The sequence below is a fragment of the Sinohyriopsis cumingii genome, chromosome 19 (genome assembly GCF_028554795.1).
Source record: "Sinohyriopsis cumingii isolate HCF-2022 chromosome 19, ASM2855479v2, whole genome shotgun sequence".
NCBI classification, from domain to species: Eukaryota; Metazoa; Mollusca; class Bivalvia; order Unionida; family Unionidae; genus Sinohyriopsis; species Sinohyriopsis cumingii.
The window spans coordinates 44,040,251-44,059,269 of record NC_142979.1 but is presented as its reverse complement, the minus strand read 5'-3'; the positions used below and the strand labels follow the sequence as shown (position 1 = coordinate 44,059,269).

The following is a 19,019-nucleotide window of genomic DNA, read 5'->3' as shown; positions in this document are numbered from 1 at the left end:
TATATTTTTCTATGTAGCTTCGGCTTGAGTAATAGTAGTAGTAGTAGTATAATGCAAATATTTTCTATTCTTGTTTGTGACTTAGCAAGAAATGTATAATAGCAAGGTAAAGTTGCATTTTAAGAAACGTTTAGTACCGTGTGATTCTTATCGGGCAAAAGTAAGTTCACTTCTGAATCTGTTGATTGTTTTGTAATGTTTGTGCCAATAATGTAATCTGTATAGCTTACCGTATATATCGTCATTACTTTTATTGTATATGACAGGATCATGCATAGTACACGGTGTCAGATGTATTTTGAGCCGATTGGAGTCGCAACTTTATAGCTGATCGCAGTCGACGTGGTAACAGCTGTAGAGCTGATCGGAGTCGACGTAGAAACAGCTGTTGAGCTGATCAGAGTGGACGTGGTAACAGCTGTAGAGCTGATCAGAGTGAACGTGGTAACAGCTGTAGAGCTGATCGGAGTCGACGTAGAAACAGCTGTAGAGCTGATCGTAGTCGACGTGGTACCAGCTGTATAGCTGATCGGAGTCGACGTAGAAACAGCTGATGAGCTGATCGGAGTCGACTTGGTACCAGCTGTAGAGCTGATCGAAGTCGACGTGGTAACAGCTGTATAGCTGATCGGAGTCGACGTAGAAACAGCTGTAGAGCTGATCGGAGAAGCTGACCATATCAGCTGTAAAGCTGAGCCGTAGCATCCGTCGAGATGAGTGAACAGTGTTGCTGGTTGAGTAGCAGGTGCTCGGGTGTTGCTGACCGACTGGTGGGCGCTGATTACTTGATTGAACAAGGAATGAATGGTGGTCGGTGACTACCTGGAATACTGACTGCTTGATTGACCAATATGACTGATAGCCGTGTGTGCTGGTGACAGAGTGTGCAACTACACACAAGTAATCTTTTAGCCGTGGGCTTATGTTGGGGTTTGTAATATCCAGTGCTTTGGGATTGTTAAGATATTTCGTATGATATCTGTCTCTTCGTTTTCATCATTTTACTCTTTGAGTAAAATACTTCATTTGTCACTATTTGAGTGAATTCACTTTTACTATTTGAGTAAAACACATCAGTTTTTTCGTCGTGTGAAATTACTGTGAATCATTCACCTTTGTCCTTGTAATGTGCAAGGTCATTTATTTGTATTTTCATTTATTGCATTATTAGGCTCGTGCGGATTATATTAGTTTGTCCAATACCTGAATCTTACACACGCACGTATTAATCACTTTTCTCATTCAAGTCATTCATCATTAAATATCGTACCATTATCACCATCAAAAGTGTTCTGTTATATATCCGAAATCCAACCCGGTTATCGTTTTACAGCCGCATACTTTCCTCGAAAGACATACTCACATGCTCTTGCCCAGACATTGGTTATATTTGTGTTTCATAAGTATGTGTCTGTTTGTGTCTTTTTTGTTTGCCACCACAAACGCTTTTGTCCCTTATAAAACCCTTTTGGTGGGGCCCCGAGTGGCCGAGTGGTCTAAAGCGCTCTCCGTTACGGATCACTGCCATCTCACCTCTGTCTAAGTGGGTTCGAGTCTAGGATTCGGCCATTGTGGGTATGTGAGAAAGCTTGCCAGTAACTTCTCGTGGGTCGGTGGTTCTTCCCGGGGGTTTCCAGGGTTCTTCCTCCACCATTAATAATGGCCGCCATACATAGCCTACCGTGTGCTGAAAAATGGCGTTAAACCCCACAACAACAACAACAACAAAACTCTTTTGTCCCTCTAAACCCAGGACGTCACCCATATTAAATTTCTATTGTACCCCAATTATCTCTTTCACTTTCGACCACTGGAAATTTAATTGTTCCCCAGTCGCAGCACATATCTACCTATATTGCTGCCCCTTCTGGAAAACACATAAGGTCAAATAAATGCAAATTATTTCTATCATTTCTTCTTCTTGTCCCTTAGTCTGTCTATCAAATATCGTTTGATCCATTAACGTTTATATGTACCTGTAATAATTTGAAAAGCCGAGATTTTCGCAACAGAAATCTCAATTAAAGTCATAAATTTCTTTCTTATGGCCCTAAGCATACTGTGTGATTTTGATAGACTGTTTTTGTTTATATACGTGTATTCATTGTTGCAAGAAAAGAAAGTCATCCCTTCATTTCCCATTTAAATGGTCAGTCTCTGAAAGTAGAAATACTTGTATAGCTGGGAATAGAGTTATTCGTGCCTCGTTTATTACGACAACACACGTCTAAAGCTAATGGTACGGTGTTTAACGACAATACAGATTATATAACGCAACTAGGCCAGATACGACAACTCGGTCAATTTTGCGAGATAGAGCTTGCCATGGCTAGTCAGCTTGCTGACAGAGACGGATTCACAATTAATACTAATAAGTTTGGGGACTTCTGTTTGCCTCCATTCCACGAAATCGGAAAGCATCAAGAAGTCCTCAATAATCTCCCAAAATTGAAGTGTTATAATGACGATGTGATTATTTGCGCATTCCCAAAATGTGGTAAAATTCTCTCTCTCTCTCTCTCTCTCTCTCTCTGTGTATACATGAGGAATTTCTATTGTATATTAAGGTTATTGGCCTAACACCAGTAAGAATATTGTTTTCTATTGTCACAGATCAGCTTTCGGAAAGTCAGTGCTGTTCATGCTATTTGGTCAGATAAAGGTACAAAGTACTATGTGATTACGTTGTACGTGATTTTTATGAAATTAAGGACCGAGTCTTTATATTTAAAATTGAAAAAAGAATGTACCGAATAAAAACAAATCATGTGCAAACTGTATAATACGCAAAGGCGCAATAATACACAGCACATACAATTCATTTTATATATTTATTCACTCTATATATGTCTGTCTGTCTGGATCTCCCTCTTTATATATATATATATATATATATATATATATATATATATATATATATATATATATATATATATATATATATATATATATCCAGAGAAAATCATTGTTTCTTTTGGCCACACCCACTTCTCGGTTCAAGATGAGGGTAACACATCATATAAAAATTCAAAGACTGTTGCTTTGTTTTCAACCTTTTTGAGGCCAACGCGATTTGTTCTTCATTTTCATCAATAAGTAGGACTATATACAAATCACCGTGCAAAATGCCATTTCGCACAGTACCGTCATGTCCTGACATGAAGATATGTAAGCAGACGATGCTTTTTTTATTCATTTAAAGCGTGTTTCATTTGTAGCATGAGCAAAGATATCTCACATTTTTAACAAAAGAGGTAAAGTATATGGTTCATGATTACAATCTTACGTAAGAAGACTACACTTGTTTTCATACATTATCGAAGAATTTATATGGTGAGTTTGCTTAGCTTAGATGGTTAAAGCGGTGCGCTTTTAACGAGAATGTGGTGGGACTGAACCCACCTGTGGCCACAAAAGATTTTTCTCCTTTTATTACGTTTTATTTCGTTTTGCAAAACACATTTCAAATTTTTATATTGTCTCGGTATACATATTTTATATTATACGTTAATAGATACACAAACTGATGAATCTCTTTCAGATAAATGTAGTATATTTGGTTTTGTATCTCTGTAAAATTTTAATTGTTATACGGGAGACAAACCATTTTCCATGTTGGTACAAACTTTACCGTGTTAAAGGGTAGTCTTTATGTGATCCTCTTAGAATATCTAAGTCTACTTGTAACATGCAACGAGTATCACTATTATCAGGTATATCGAGCGGATATTTTGCTACGTATCTATTTAGAGCCTGATGTGCTAATCTAAACCTATTTACATGCATGTTAGGACACGTTCTACAACCATATCAATGATTGGATTTAGGAGCATGCTAGATGACCATGACTTTACCGTCGCTTTGATAGTTGTTAAGGTCACCGTGTTTAATTTGGACAAAGTGAGACATCATGTGCATACTGGTAATCGTTGATAAATAAATTTCAACCGTGAATGAACGACTGTCAACTTCGCACATTAATACAATAAAGTATGCCAGTATGTCAAAATTTTACCTCAGAACACCGCTAGATGCAAACGTACAAACTAGAAGAAATCCACTGGACTAGTAAGACGAGTCTCACTTCTAATTTGCTATACTTACATCCATAAATTCATCGAAAAAGTCACAGACATGGAAGGAGGGAGGTGTCTTTATTCATAACATAGTCCATATGGTCACATGCTACGTATGCAGTTAGTTTAAACGTTTGACCGAGCATCGAGATCGCCTAGTGTATACCTTAAAAGATTAATTGTTTAGATCTGTTTGTCAGTGTTAAAATGTTTCATTTGATAAACAGTTTTCATTATGCAATTAAATGTTTATGCTCTTCATATATATATATATATATATATATATATATATATATATATATATATATATATATATATATATAATTTTGTTAATTGGTGTATTGTTTGTTTGATTATATAAAATATCCTTTCCGTGCTCTTGGAAGTAATATTTGCTCAATACGACCTCGTGCATTCCGGTATAAGCAGCCGACTGAGATGGCTTTGACGGGTATTGAATTCGCTACTTTTGTATAACGAGTTCGAATGCGAGTTTATAAAGCTTCCAAGAGGAGAGGGATACATTCAAGACCAGCTTGTTTCCTTCTTCACACTTTACCGAGGGAACGATGTGCGCCATGTATATTTTGCATCCTACACCATACACTCGATAAACCTGAAAAGTGTGACAGTCACTTAACAAATCTGCACATCGTCAAGAATAAATGAGATGATTGACATATATGAATTGGCTCATTTTAATTTGCAAAAATCAGTCTTATAAATTCTGCTCATTGTTATCATCATTTCTATATGTATATAACTTAACTGTTCGTCCATATGTAAGAAACATAATTTGACAGGAATTTGCAGCGTTTATAGCAGTAATTATGTGCTTAGAGTGGGCTAAAATTATGACGTGGAAAGGAGCAGTACAATAGTCACATGTACGTCTCGAAAATTTAATCACGAATGGCAGGCATCACACGTTCCACTTCTACTACTAAATCAAATTGATAGCAGCTCTGTGAACATTCTTCAAGACTCTTCATCCTCGTGCAATAATAAAACAAGAAGGAAAGGTTGTTTTCTTCTTTACCTTATGTATATAATATTGCAGACCATGAAAATCTGTCTTAGGGCAGAGGCAAAACATCTAATTACTCGTTGAAACATATGCTAATTAATGATTTTTGGACAGATAAGGAGTGGCTACATGTGTTCTCCACCTAGCATAAAGGCCCTGTGGGATCAGATATGTAGAAGATAAATGACTCAGTGCAATTACGTCGGGCCTAATAACATATATGTGTTGTTTTAGCATAGAAAAACCAATCCAAAGTAATCAACCATGGTTAAGTTCTTCTCGTACAAAGAATAAACACTTCAACTTTTAAATGCTTAACGTTTGTATATCCTGTAGGTACCCACTGGTTATGGGAGATCTGCAACAAGATTATATATGGAACTGTAGAAGCCGTAGCAAAAACAAAAACGATAGCCATGCTGGAGGCCAGGCTTACAGAGGAGATTGATTCCTTGCCATCTCCAAGACTTCTCAACTCACACCTCCCTCCTTCCATGTTACCTGTGGAAATATTTCAGAAGAAATGCAAGATTTTGTTACCCGTGCGAGACCCTCGGGACGTGACGGTGTCGTATTTCCACCACGTGAAAATCACCAAGATCTCAGATTATAATGGGCCATGGGACAACTTCCTGGAAATGTTTTTAGATGGGAAAGGTATGTATTGAGAGGAGATGAGAGATGTAATGTGGAATTGGTGGTTCTGGCACAGCCAGAAAGCGATAATTTCACACCGTAGCACCATTTAATATAAAAACCTTTGCATGCTTCTACAATCAAACTAATGATATAATTGTGTGTTTTTTTTTCTTCTCCAAAAATAGTTTTGTATGTGTTTCAGAAGCTACTCAGATGTGCTTTGATGTGTTTTTATGGGATTTTGATGAGCTAGTAGAAACTATACAAGTCATGTTTACAAGCTACCCAATGCTTTAAAAAGTGTGTACTCGAAATTACATGTTTATGTGTTTTACAAGATGTTCTGATGTGCTTTATTAGTTTTATACGAGGGTCTGAATGAGCTTGAAAGCACTAACATACCACTTCTAAAAAGGAATCTAACGATATTAAACGTGTGTTTTTGTGATAATAAATTATTGATTGTTTTACCCGATGGGTCGATGGCTTTTTTATGTTCCATAAGGTCTCTTTGCATGGGCTTTAATAATATTTTTTCATGTCATCTGAAAATATGAAGAAATTATATAAATATGATGAAACACTTTAATGAAAGCGAAGAACTGGACATAATATGGATCTATTCATGTTCTTAAATGAATAATATATACACACATAGGTGCGCGGCATTACCTGTATATTTTCCAGTGGTGCGAAGCTCATGGCTTTCTCGCTGCCCCGGTACATTGGTAGTTTCCGTCAGTATGGAATGTACCAAAATTCTAGAGTAATTATTTAAAGAATTAAATTATATTAACAGCATGTTGCATGTCAAAACTAATTAAATGTATGATCTGTTAATTACATGTTTGACACGTGTTATTAAGGAATGCGTGGTGGCAAACTGGGAAGTTTTGCAAGATATTCAGATAAAATACAGCTTTTGGAAAATATCGGATTTAAAAAATATCATTTTTCATTCATTTACTAGTGTGTGTAAATGTGTTACGTACAAGTATTCCTTTGCAAGCGTCAGAAATATTTTGAGACTTTTAGGAGAACCGATGTTTTCAGTTTGAAATTTAAGTGATTTCTCAAATCCATTAAATACTTTCTCATTTCATGAGTAACTGTGTTTAACTTTTACTGTGCCTCTTTGATCAATAGGGTGGTGGTATCAAACGTAATGTTCCCCTGCCTATTATTTCAACAGTGAACTCAATGTTACTAACTTTTTTAATGAAAAGGATAGGTGAAACCATTTAAAAAGCTTTCTTGATAATAAATATTACAATAGTCAATTACTAACTAATTATGTAACAATCAATAAATGTGAAATTAATGATAAAACTGGGCCAAGATTATTAACCAAAGCCGTGAAAGGTATCTACGCGGCATAATAAAAAAACAAAACCCCTAAATCAAATTACATATTCCCAAATTATTTTATATTGATCAATCATCTATTACAGCTAAAAATCACAAAAGGTACCCTAACAATACGACTTGATATCGGGAAGAATACATCCTACACATATAAATTAATCACGCGTGTAAAACCTACGTCCTAGTGTATATCTTCGCATGCAGCATTTCGCATTCATATGCAGCATAACACTACCATATTCACTTTCAGTTACAACTACTATTTAAATTAAACAAATGAATTCTTTAGTGCCGCGGCAGTAGAGCACCCTCATACTCAACCGGTAAATAGGATTTATCCAGCATGTATGGAGGATTGGGAAGAAACTTTAAAACAGATACGCGTACTTTCAGAATGCGCTGTTGGAGCTGTTAGAGTACCCTCATACGCTCCTGGCTCTCGAAGAAGCAGGTCGACACAGATTAGTCCGGGTCGAGTGAATTATATGTCAGCAAAGCAAGGTCGATACCCAGAGATCTAGGTCTGTGCAAACCACGATACATGAAAGACAAAGTAGCACACACACAATGATACGGAATCAACTGGTAAACATAAAATCCAGTGATGAGGAACCAACTGGTAAACACACAGGCCAGTCATACGGAATCGAACTGGTAATCATAAATTGCAGTGGTACGGAGCCAAATGGGAAACAGAGTGCTAACATAAAATCCAGTGGTATGGAACCAGATGGCTAGAAACACAATCCAGTGGTACGGAACAGCTGGAAAACAAGCTAGTGGTACGGAAACAATTGAAAGAAAACAAACAAGTCGTTTGCAAATCCTGCTCGAAAGTATTTTAACAGTAAACCAAGGACAATAGACTGATAACGAACTCTTAGGCACATATGTTGATGAAAAGAATTTATGCAAGAGACAATGCTAAGTATATCTACATATTGCTTTATGGTTCTCTGGTTTAATTTTGTGTCCGACAGAGAGATCAAACCTGATAATTGTGTCGAATATTCTGTCCCCAACCCCATGCATATACATTCAAGAATAGTGCCGAATATTAAAATCGGGACGTAATCGATCGTCTATTTCTAATTTCAAATAACGCTGCAATATTTTATAAATGGAATTACCCAGTATGACAGTGACATAATGTGTAACAAAAGAAATGTTAGCAGAATTTGTGGAATGGAAACAATTTAATATAAGTAAATACTTAACTTTCAGGACGTTTCGTCGTGGTAAAAATTCCAGGAAATTCTAACAACGTGAACCGATAACAAAGGTGAAAATTTTCTGCCATAAAAGAAAACACAGCCTTACCCCGGAAGGAAATTGGCTCAACCGACGCCAACGTCCCTAGCAGAGAGAATCCCTTCGTGCACAGCCGGTGCGAAAGCATTGCGATTGGCTGGACAGATCACGTGACTAATAACTTTATATATTCTGGCCCGTGACAGCGCGTTACACGACAAATCTGGCGGGAAATTGTAGACCCAATCACACCTCCTATAAATGTCCTTACGCGAGCGTAAATCGTGTTATAGGGATATAAAATATGAATGATATGCAGTTTCGGAAAGTTTATATTTAGTTTGCAAAGGTTAATAAATCATAAAATAATGCACGTACAACAATCTCGTGTAGGTCTGCGAGGTTGTGCACGTTCCTAGCATGAAATGTCATGCTCTGCGCAATATTATTCAATATTGGTGTTGAGGATCCATGTATTTATAAAGATGCATAAGCATCTATGAACTCGTTGGTGTTCACCAGGAATGGTCATATTTTCTGAATAGAAAATGTTTTTATACCGGGGCAAATCAGATGTTCATTCTGGAACCCACTATGAAATAATTCTTGCATCACGAGCACATGAAGTAAACTGATATAATAGCCGTTGTTATGTTGAAATTCAGTTACTAGAATTAAAATATTTTATAAAAAGGGGAATAACGATAACAATGTATGAAAGATCATTAAATTTTAATGGCGGATACTTAGACGATGGATGCAAGCAGCAAGCAACAACAAACAAATTGACATAAAAATATAAAAAGGAAGAGAATATATAAACATCATCATCACATTTTAGTCTTAAACATATTCAAAATATAATATTGTACAAACCGTAGATGCAGTGAAACAAGAATTATCTCTGTTCTGGGGAAGAAACAATCCATAATCAAAACCGTACGACTGTTTGGTCATAACATTTAGAAACATAATAGAGCCAAAACCAAACAAGTTTTGTGAAATTCAACAAATAATCTATTTTCCCACAACACAAAGTGAAAATGTAACTCTTCCGCTTGAATAAGAGCACTTTTACAAGAAGATGACTTCTCAGATTAAAGTGGCGCTCACCAGATAATATGTACTTTTGAGAGAGTGACGTAAGTAAGGTGAAGTAGTTCGCATTTAAAACATGCACAGTGGAGAGAATGTTTGCATACCTCTATGCTACATTAATGTAATGTGGATGATATTTCTTTTGGATATTGTACTTTTGGAAATTTTACATGATTTAAGCACACTGCTAACTAAAATGACTGCTCCCTTGTGTTAAGACTGAATTAGTCTAAAGTACACTATACATAACAGCTATTAAAATAGAGAAAATGAATTTTGACAGACTAGACAATACCAGCTTCTGAAAGTGCAATGAATAAATTACCAAATACATAAAATGTAATAGAATGTTATCAGCTCTTTTTTTAAAATACAATTTACCTTTTAAGTTCAAGAAGTGAAAATGACCAAGTGGAGCTAGCACTTTTTTTTAAAGGTGCACATCTGGAGTAAGGCCAAGCTGTATACTCTATAACCCATAGTACACCCATCAATCATACACCAAAATAAAGGGAATTAAAGGTTCTTTGCATTATACCTAAGATATACAAGGTCTTTTTTAAATAGCCAGTATAACCAGTGAGGAAACCCGGGGACATTCGTTTTCTTTAAAATCCTAACCCTATGCAAAATACGAAACTGTATAGTGCCACCTAAGGCAAATTACCTGATACTAAAAGACGACGAAAGAGCTGATGTGTCCCTTGAAATTTTAACAGGGGTAAACTTGGCAGAATCACTAATAAGTGATATAGAACCTATCGTAACGAATGGTTCACAATTCTCTATAATAAAATCAAACTGGGATTACTTTTACCCAACATACTTGCTGCTGTCGATACATGGATTTGATATCTTAGAAATAAGAACATTTGGAATAGTTCTATCATTATTCTGATACTCATGTTTCTATCTGTAGCAAACAGAAATAAAGTGCTATATTTTCTTGCAGTAAGTGCACGTAGGTAGAGATAAGGATTTCTGATCCGTCTTATCAGTAGATTGATTCCTAAAGTTTCCAGAAATATCATTTGTTTGTGTAGGGGGACCAAAACAAGTAGGCAAGGGTTCTATAGAATGGAAGCTGCAGTGGCGGCCCAAGGGTTAATATTTTGATTGCTTCTTGTATGTGCTACAATAATAATGCATTCTGATAAGAACCTACCACTCAGAGGTGCACTGGTTCATCTGTGACTACCTTTTGTTCCTTGCGTTTTCTGATTTTGTAAAAAAGAGAAAAAGCCGAAAACGTTCCAGTTAAAGTAATTCTATACAGTCTTTGGTCATTCAAGTACATTTAATAATTGTGCTCTTACATCATCACAAGCGTTAAATTATTAAACTTCGCTATTAGGCTTAATCAAAAGGGTGATTGCCACGTCTTTATTCAATGCAGGCCTTTGGATTTAATGGTGAAAAATAATCCAAGATTTTAAATATTAATTTTTCAGAAATTTTATTAAGGCACAATTTAAGAATTTAAATCAAGATGAATGATAAGACCCGAGTGAACCAAATTTTTTAGTTCATCTGAATCAGTGTTCTAGACTAGTCTATCCCTATATTAAAAAAATTCAGAATCTGACGACATGACGTAGCGCTATTCTGCATTATATTTCAATCTTAGTGAATCGAGATAATTAGTCGAAGTTTTCAAAATACTTCGAGCCGTTCCGACAGGGAAAATTGTTGTGATGACCTGCGATCATTTTAGCGTGGGTTATATCATTTTCATACAACATTGCCAATAGAAAAGTTACCTCCAGTATGGTAGTGATCGAAGCGTATCAAGTTTTTGTCCGTATTTCTATTATAAGCATTCCTTTGAAGGAACGATGTGGTCAACCAAAAACACACAGGTAGAACCTAGTTACCACTGTTGTTTCTTTCGTACTTCACGTGCTCCTGACGTAGAATCGTAAGAGTTATGGGTGTTAAAATTAATAAGAATGGCGCTGCTTTGTATCCTAAAACAAAATTAGTAGAAGATGAAAAACAGAAAAAGGAATACAAAGAGAAGCAAAAGAAAATAAGAAGTTGTGGGTAGTCTGAAATAAATTTCTCTTCATTAAAAAAAAATCCACACTAAATTGTTCTGATTATGTTGTTTCTTTTTCAGTGACATATGGTGGCATACTTGAGTATATGGAAAATTGGGACATATTTCTCCAAGGAAATCCTAACGTTCCGCTACTTGTCGTTCACTACGAAGATCTAAAGCAGGTAGACGTATGGTTTTGACAACTTACGACGGTTTACTACAGACAGACAGACCAAAATAAAATACGAAAAATACTTCTATTGCAGTATATAGCCGATCGAGCAGACATGTTGTCAGTTATAAAAAAAAATCTTTTTGTATACAATTAAGTGATGACGTTCATTTAGCTATAATTGTGTGATTTTTGGTATATGCACATGTATGCATTATGTCTGAGAGAGAGAGAGAGAGAGAGAGAGAGAGGAAAAGCTGAGTAAGACGAATAAAATCCATCATGTGCAATTATTATGTGTAATATGAAAATCCCAGCCGAGTTCTTGCCAACAAAATCTGATCTCGACGGTTAGTAGTCGTTTTCTCGTATGTGTGCATAATCATGTTTTCCAGTGTTTAACACCGTTTTAAGATAGTTGAACCGACCTCACACATGGACTTTATCTTGATTTGAGAATTTGTTTTGACACTTTACTGTGAATATAGTACCCGCATAGTAGTAAAATCTTTGCGATTTCCTTCACTACTTAAAAGTAGTTGTATGTGGCATTTGAGCGTCAAATAATAATTATATAGCCGCCCATAGGTCAGCGGGGGGGGGGGGGCATTGTGGCTTCAAACGGGATATCCTGTCTAACATGGTCCATAAGATTATCATTAGACAGCGGCCATTGTGGCTTCAAACTGGATATCCTGTCTAACATGGTCCATAAGATTTACATTGGGGTAAATGATAACATTTTTACAAGTGGAAGAGCTCATCTGGGACTACATATTAATCTTGTTAGAGTTGTCCTCACATTCCCCACATACGAGTGCTTGAAACAGAGATAATGTTGTCTTCTTTATGAGTTTCTTAAGACAAGATTGCAATAGATAATACGAACATAATTCTTCTTCATCCTCTTAATTTTCTTCATTTTCTTCATTTTCTTTGTCTTCTTCTTCTTATTGTTATTATTAACAATAATAAAAATAATCATACAAATATTATTATTATTATTATTATTATTATTATTATTTCGTGATGGGTGCACGATATATTTTGAGAGTGAGAGACGGCATTAACGTTACCCTGTAGGAAGACACATGGAATTAAGATTACTCTGGAGTAATAGAGGAACATGGTGGACGGTAATAACATTGCAGAGAGTGAGAGACGACATTAACATTACCTTGTAGGGAGCGATGTGAAACTAACATTACTATAAAGAAATAGAGGCACATAATGGACGGTAAAAGAGAGAAAAGTAGGATGCAGGTAATTATATTATTTTGCGTCATATAGGGCAAGGAAGATGAACATTAGGTTACACGCTTATGAATTCATGAATAATAATATATTCTATGTTAGACATTTTCATTGGCATTTTGTTATTCATAAGTTTACAAAAAACTAGTGTTGTATTTATTGTAAAATGACGTCAGTAACACGTGATGTATGCTCCCCATTCAGTACAAACAATATTACAAAATTCCTTAAAGCGGGCAAACGATAAAACAAAAAGTTTAAAGAATTTAAAAAGTACATCTTATTTTATTGGTTGTCTGAACTCAGTTGACAGATTATGAAATTGATTGCTGCTCGAACCATAGCTTTCTGGAATTCGAGTTTGCTGAGTCTATTTTACAATATTTGACGGTCTTCACTATGGGCACAAGAGCTAAAGATGCTAATCATTTGACTAGGTTAATTAGTAGGAAACGACGCTTTTAGTGAGTAAATGTGTTGAAATTTATATTTATCTTCATTATTTTGAAAAATTTTCATGTGATACTTTGTTCTGTGCATCATGTACGCATTAAAAAGCCAAAAATAGTCAACGAGTCCGGATACCTGGTCAATAGAATACCGGTTTTGGGAACATCATGATTATAAATTGCCTTCAGGAACGGAGTGTCCCTCTGTGGCAAAATGATACGGTACTAAGTCAGTGGAGCTCTAGTCTTACGTTACAACGTTGTAAAATTTGAATCATTGCTATTTTTATATTTGATAACGTGTATTAGTATATTTGCAACTAAAACTTAAAACACCTCACTTCCCTGTTATATGTGATAATATGGTATGTTTTGTGAGGGAATAGTAGCGAGTCTATAAACACTCTTACCCTTGTCTACTTGTGCGTGATTGTACAGATAGTGTATATGTGGGTATAGCATGTGTACAAACACTCCTACCCTTGTCTACTTGTTTGTGATTGTACAATATGTTTCTGTGTTGGTATAGTAGTGTGTCGATAAAGACTCCTACCATCTCTTCACGTGTGTCTGATTGTACAGTATGTTAGTGTGAAGGTGTAGCGTGTATATAAACAATCCTGCCCTTGTCTTCTTGTGTGTGATTTACAGTATGTTTATGTTAGGGTATGGTGTGTGTATAAACACTCCTTTCATTCTTCCATTGGGAAAGGAAGATGCCATCAGAAATTTATGTAAGTATATTATTACTTTTCACAAGATAAACTTACCAACTTTCACTTTGCATATTGTTGTAATATATTTAAAGGCAGAGAATGTTTCATTGGTTAAAATCTAGCTCGGATAATGACCTTGAAATACTCCAATTATTGGCCAATCAGCAGTCTTCCTGTTTATGGCGTCCATGCGTTGCTCTTTAGAATGGTGGTTAAGACAAGATGGAACATTTAGTACGAAGTTTGTGGAAATTGAGACCGTTTGAATTATTTCAAAATGCAATTTACAGAGATTGATCGTGTTAAAGGTAATTACTACTGTTATAAATATATGCTGGCGTCTTTTAATCGGATTGACAATATTCAATATGCTGTAAGTCTTGGAAATACTGATGATCTGGTTCAAACGTAACAATGTCTAACAAGAAGAAAATCATAGAATATGGACCTTCTCCGTGCCTCAGCTCTTCCATATATGAGTATGCGCTGAAAAAGAGACCAATGCCACACATATTGTTAACCCTTCACTTTGAATCAAATACCACTAAGAGATCAATTTATGTATATGCAACTCCAGTTTCATGAGTTACAAACTTTCTGAGTCTTCATGAAGATGACATACAAACAAGTCAAAATAACCTAAACGTTATTGTTTGATATAATTAAGGAATGCCCATTTATTTTTTACGTTCGTTGAAATGTTATCTATTCAAATGATGTGCGAACTGAATGATCCGCTAAGAATATAACCTTAAGTTAGCACCGCTTTGTTTCAGTTCATACATACTTGAACGTACAAAATTTACCGATCTATCCTTATAATTAAATTACTTAAATGGTAACTCTAATAAAGAGAAAATAAGTCATGTCTGTTTCGAGTGTATTAAATATACCGTCCTGACCTAGTGTAACTCAGCAGGAAACATGCAAACTAGCAATCAATATCCGTAAATTGCATACAGCTAATTCGAATACAGCAAACAGCTGCCTGCCAATATGGAACAAAGTTACCTTCCGTTATTAAATAGTTATATAAGAAGCAATCCAATGAATAATATCGTCGATACATTAACCCAGTACATGTACGCATATGATCAAACTGCAACAATAATTTAAATTTGATTATTTACTTTTAACAATGATACCTGATGTCGAAAAGTGTGTGTGTGTGTGTGTGTGTGTGTGTGTGTGTGTGTGTGTGTGTTATTTGGATTTTTAACGTAGCGTTAACACTTTTTGAGTCATATCGCAATGATGTCTTCCATGTGGCACTTTTTATGTTGTCTAGCACTGGGGTATCATGTCGCAGACATGTGGCATCGTGTCCCACCCAGTCAAATTATCCCCACACCAGGCCGACCAGTTCTAACACTAACCTCTTAATGCTGAGCGCCAAGCGAGGTAGCTGTTAGTACCATATTTGAAGTCTTTTGTACGACTCGGCCGGGGTTCGCACCCACGACCTCCCGCAATCGAGACGGAAGCTCTAACTGTGTAGCTGGCTTAGCTTGTTTGTCCGAAGGTTCATCAAAATATGTACTTGTCCTGTGGAAGGCTTCTCTAAGACTGACCGCTGACAAAGGTTAGTCACTGGCTTTCGAGGCCAAGGAACTAATGCATAATGTGGCTCAGAAGCAAAAAACAAACACATTAATAAATATTTTATTGAATCATTCAAAATATGTGTTTATAATACTATCAACGAAATGTTTTAGTCGTTTTATATTTTGGTGTGTGTGAAAATATTTTTGTGTATGTAAAGGGAGATGCACAAACATAATTGAGAAATCGTAAATCCTTCTGACGGGCTCCATAAAGTGAACGATACACAAAGATCACTCATTATTGTCGTACGATGTAGTATGTATTTATGATCTCTTAATCATATAGCAGTCATGCAATCTTATACAAAAGACGAGAAAGAGTAAGTTTGGCAAAGAATTGGATGACAGTTTTTGTTATTTCCTTGTTTACGATATTAATTTTTATACAAGGAAAAAGGTATTTGAAAAATAATTAAAAATCGGGTAGTATGGAAAATATTTGTTGAACTAAACACTTTTGTGTGCATTGTCAGGTTATGTTATTATAAAAGACATTCGAGTTTGTTTTTGAAAACCACTATGCGGATGTTGTCCGATAACGACCGGGTAGGCAAGATCAACGACACAGGGTTGTCGATGATACAACTGAAAAGAATGTTAACTTCTTTCATCTATTCGTTTGGGTCCCTATTATTAAACAAAAATGTAAATACGCATATAGGCCTAAAATATATACGCTCCTTAAAACACCACACAAAATACAGTCTCCTTCAATCAGTATAAACTCAAATCAGGTTGCAGGAAAACATTGAATGATGAACGGGTATGAAGTATAATAAATTATTCGTAAAAACACCAGTTATAAAATATGTAGGTAAAAGTATGTTGAGTACATTGAATATTATTTTTTAGACTCAGAGATAAATACTTGCAACATAGCAGTCTCTCTTAATTTAATGCATATCGTAAGTAACATCACTTAATTGAAGGTGTTGTGTTCTAATCATAGCAAGATCATTATGAATGTTACATTCTTGTACTGGATTTGTTACTTTGGTTAGTGAACAGTTTTGCAAGGAAATTATGGAATTAGTTAAATTTTCTTTTGGAACTTGGTCGCAAAATGAAAATGTTCCTATCTGGAATACGATTATTGCTGATGACCTTTGGCTTTGTATATATGATTAGGCCGAACTACAACGTAATTAATAGGTTTGTCATCGAATAATATGCTAACGATACACAAAACATTTTCATTTTTGTCACAGTAGGAGAGGTATAATTAATTTGTCAAAATGAAAACAATAACACTTTTACATCATAATCATTAAATCTATTCATCTGATGAAATAGAAGAAAACAGAAGATACTTAAGGCTTAAGAAAGCTCGTATTTAAGGTACGTTGGAAATTTCTTGTGAATTATGAGTAATTTCCTCACTTATCGAGCGAAACATATCTCTTGTTTTGTAGACCAACTGGCAAGATTTAATAATCTGCTGTATTTTATAGAACAGCAAACTCTGGGGGAAGATATCTATAATTAAATGTTATTTAAATGTTTGTCTTAGCAAAATGTGCGTCACCTAGGTCAATTAATAATTATCGTGTAACTGAGTGATTACATTTACCATTTACATCAGTGCTTTGCTAATGCAGTGCTTACTATTCACCAAGCAGATGAATAATTAATTCCAAGCGATGCCATGTGAAAGGGTTAATAATATTCCTCTATAAAACCGTCTCAAGCCTAAAATATGACATGGTGCTATATGGTTTTTCCACGAACAAAAATGGAGATTTTATCTCTACAATGGCTATGTTGTTCAAAAAGAAAAAGAATAAAGCAAAGAAAACTTTTTTCAGTTATTATAGTCTACAAGTCTGACTTATCCATTATTGATGTCTTTATTAAATGTTTTCTAACTTAATGAAATGATTTTTTTCTCATTCGTTAACAGAACAGTGTCGAAGGCATCAAGAGGATTGCGGAATTTTTAGAAATCCCTCTTGCGGAAAATATTGTGCAAGCTATTTCTGCACGAGTTGACTTCAGACATATTAAAACGAACGAACACCTTATTTATAGCGAACAAATGAAAATGAAAATGATGAAACACGTGAATCAATCATTCTACCGCAAAGGTAAAAAGTTATTACACTGAGAAACTGTACAATTACAATGACTTGTATGGATACATGTATACTATATAACGTCTTAGAAGTATATTTTTAGCTATATCACATTTTGGCTTGCAATGCTTGCATTAGTATAAACTGATACGTTAATGTTCTTCACATTCTTTGTTTCCACACAGTATATAATTTATATGGCTTGAAATCATACATTGGCAGATGTGATGTCGTCTCTGTAACTTATTTTCTGAATGAATTTTTTCTTAGTCCTTCCAATTTCGTACTCATGAGTAAATTGAAAGACATATTTCACTTCAGATCAGTAGTATCGATAATGAAATGAACAGCTATTAACATTTCTATGGGATTCTTTATATCGCTTTTTTCCCCTACAGGTATAGTTGGTGACTGGAAGAACCATTTTACGGTTGCCCAAAGTGAATCCTTTGATGCACGATTCCGGGAGCGAATGAAAAAGTCTAGATTTCTCTCCAGATACGCGTAGTCGACCACCTACAATAGCACATTACGGTTGCATATAATGATCAACGTGCATCTGTAGAAATATTTAAAGTTATAGAACAATCATTTAACAGTATTCTTTTTCATAACGAAGAAAGTGAAACGGAATTTCTCTTTGTTCTATCCTTTTGTTAGTTTCATAAATAAATTGTTTGAACTATGCTTTCTAAGCATTTGTTATTTCATATGATATCACTGCATCGTCTAGGTTGTCACATTTCTTTTACATGGGAGCACCATAGGGTATTGTATTGTTGCTTACGATTTAACAGTATGTTGTACATATAATATATTACAAGGGAAGGACACTTCTCTCCTTTCTCGCGCGACCTATTTAAGAATCAACGCTGATATTTCATGCTACATTTCGCGCAGCGTAATAAATTTGGTACCGATGTTTAGCTTAGACATTAGATCTTGAAAGCCTATCCAAAGCTTGACTTGATCTCATATCTTTATGGAGTGTTTTATATATCGATTATTGTTCGTTCGTATGATGATTGCGACATGTAATTGACTAATTGGTTTCGCGGACGAATAATTTCAAACTAGTTATATCATCACGCAGCGCCACACCACTCAAATGATACACGTGAAAAAAGTTGTCTGTGTAATGTGTAATCCGACATGTTAATCCTCATGTTAATCCTTTAATTATGGAAAATTATATTTTTTGGAACAGGAATGACGGATTATGGGAACCCTTACGATCGACAGGTAAACAATCTTC

At 35.3% G+C, this 19,019-nt stretch overlaps 1 protein-coding gene across 1 annotated transcript; it reads left to right on the top strand.

Moving 5' to 3' along the window:
* Nucleotides 1-2,239: 2,239 nt before the first annotated feature.
* Nucleotides 2,240-18,450, top strand: LOC149775600 (sulfotransferase 1B1-like). Its single transcript, XM_089943752.1, has 5 exons — nt 2,240-2,497; nt 5,440-5,760; nt 11,576-11,679; nt 17,593-17,776; nt 18,163-18,450. Exons 1-5 carry the CDS (start codon nt 2,326-2,328, stop codon nt 18,270-18,272), a joined length of 891 nt encoding a protein of 296 aa, XP_089799878.1. The 5' UTR covers nt 2,240-2,325; the 3' UTR covers nt 18,273-18,450.
* Nucleotides 18,451-19,019: the final 569 nt, after the last annotated feature.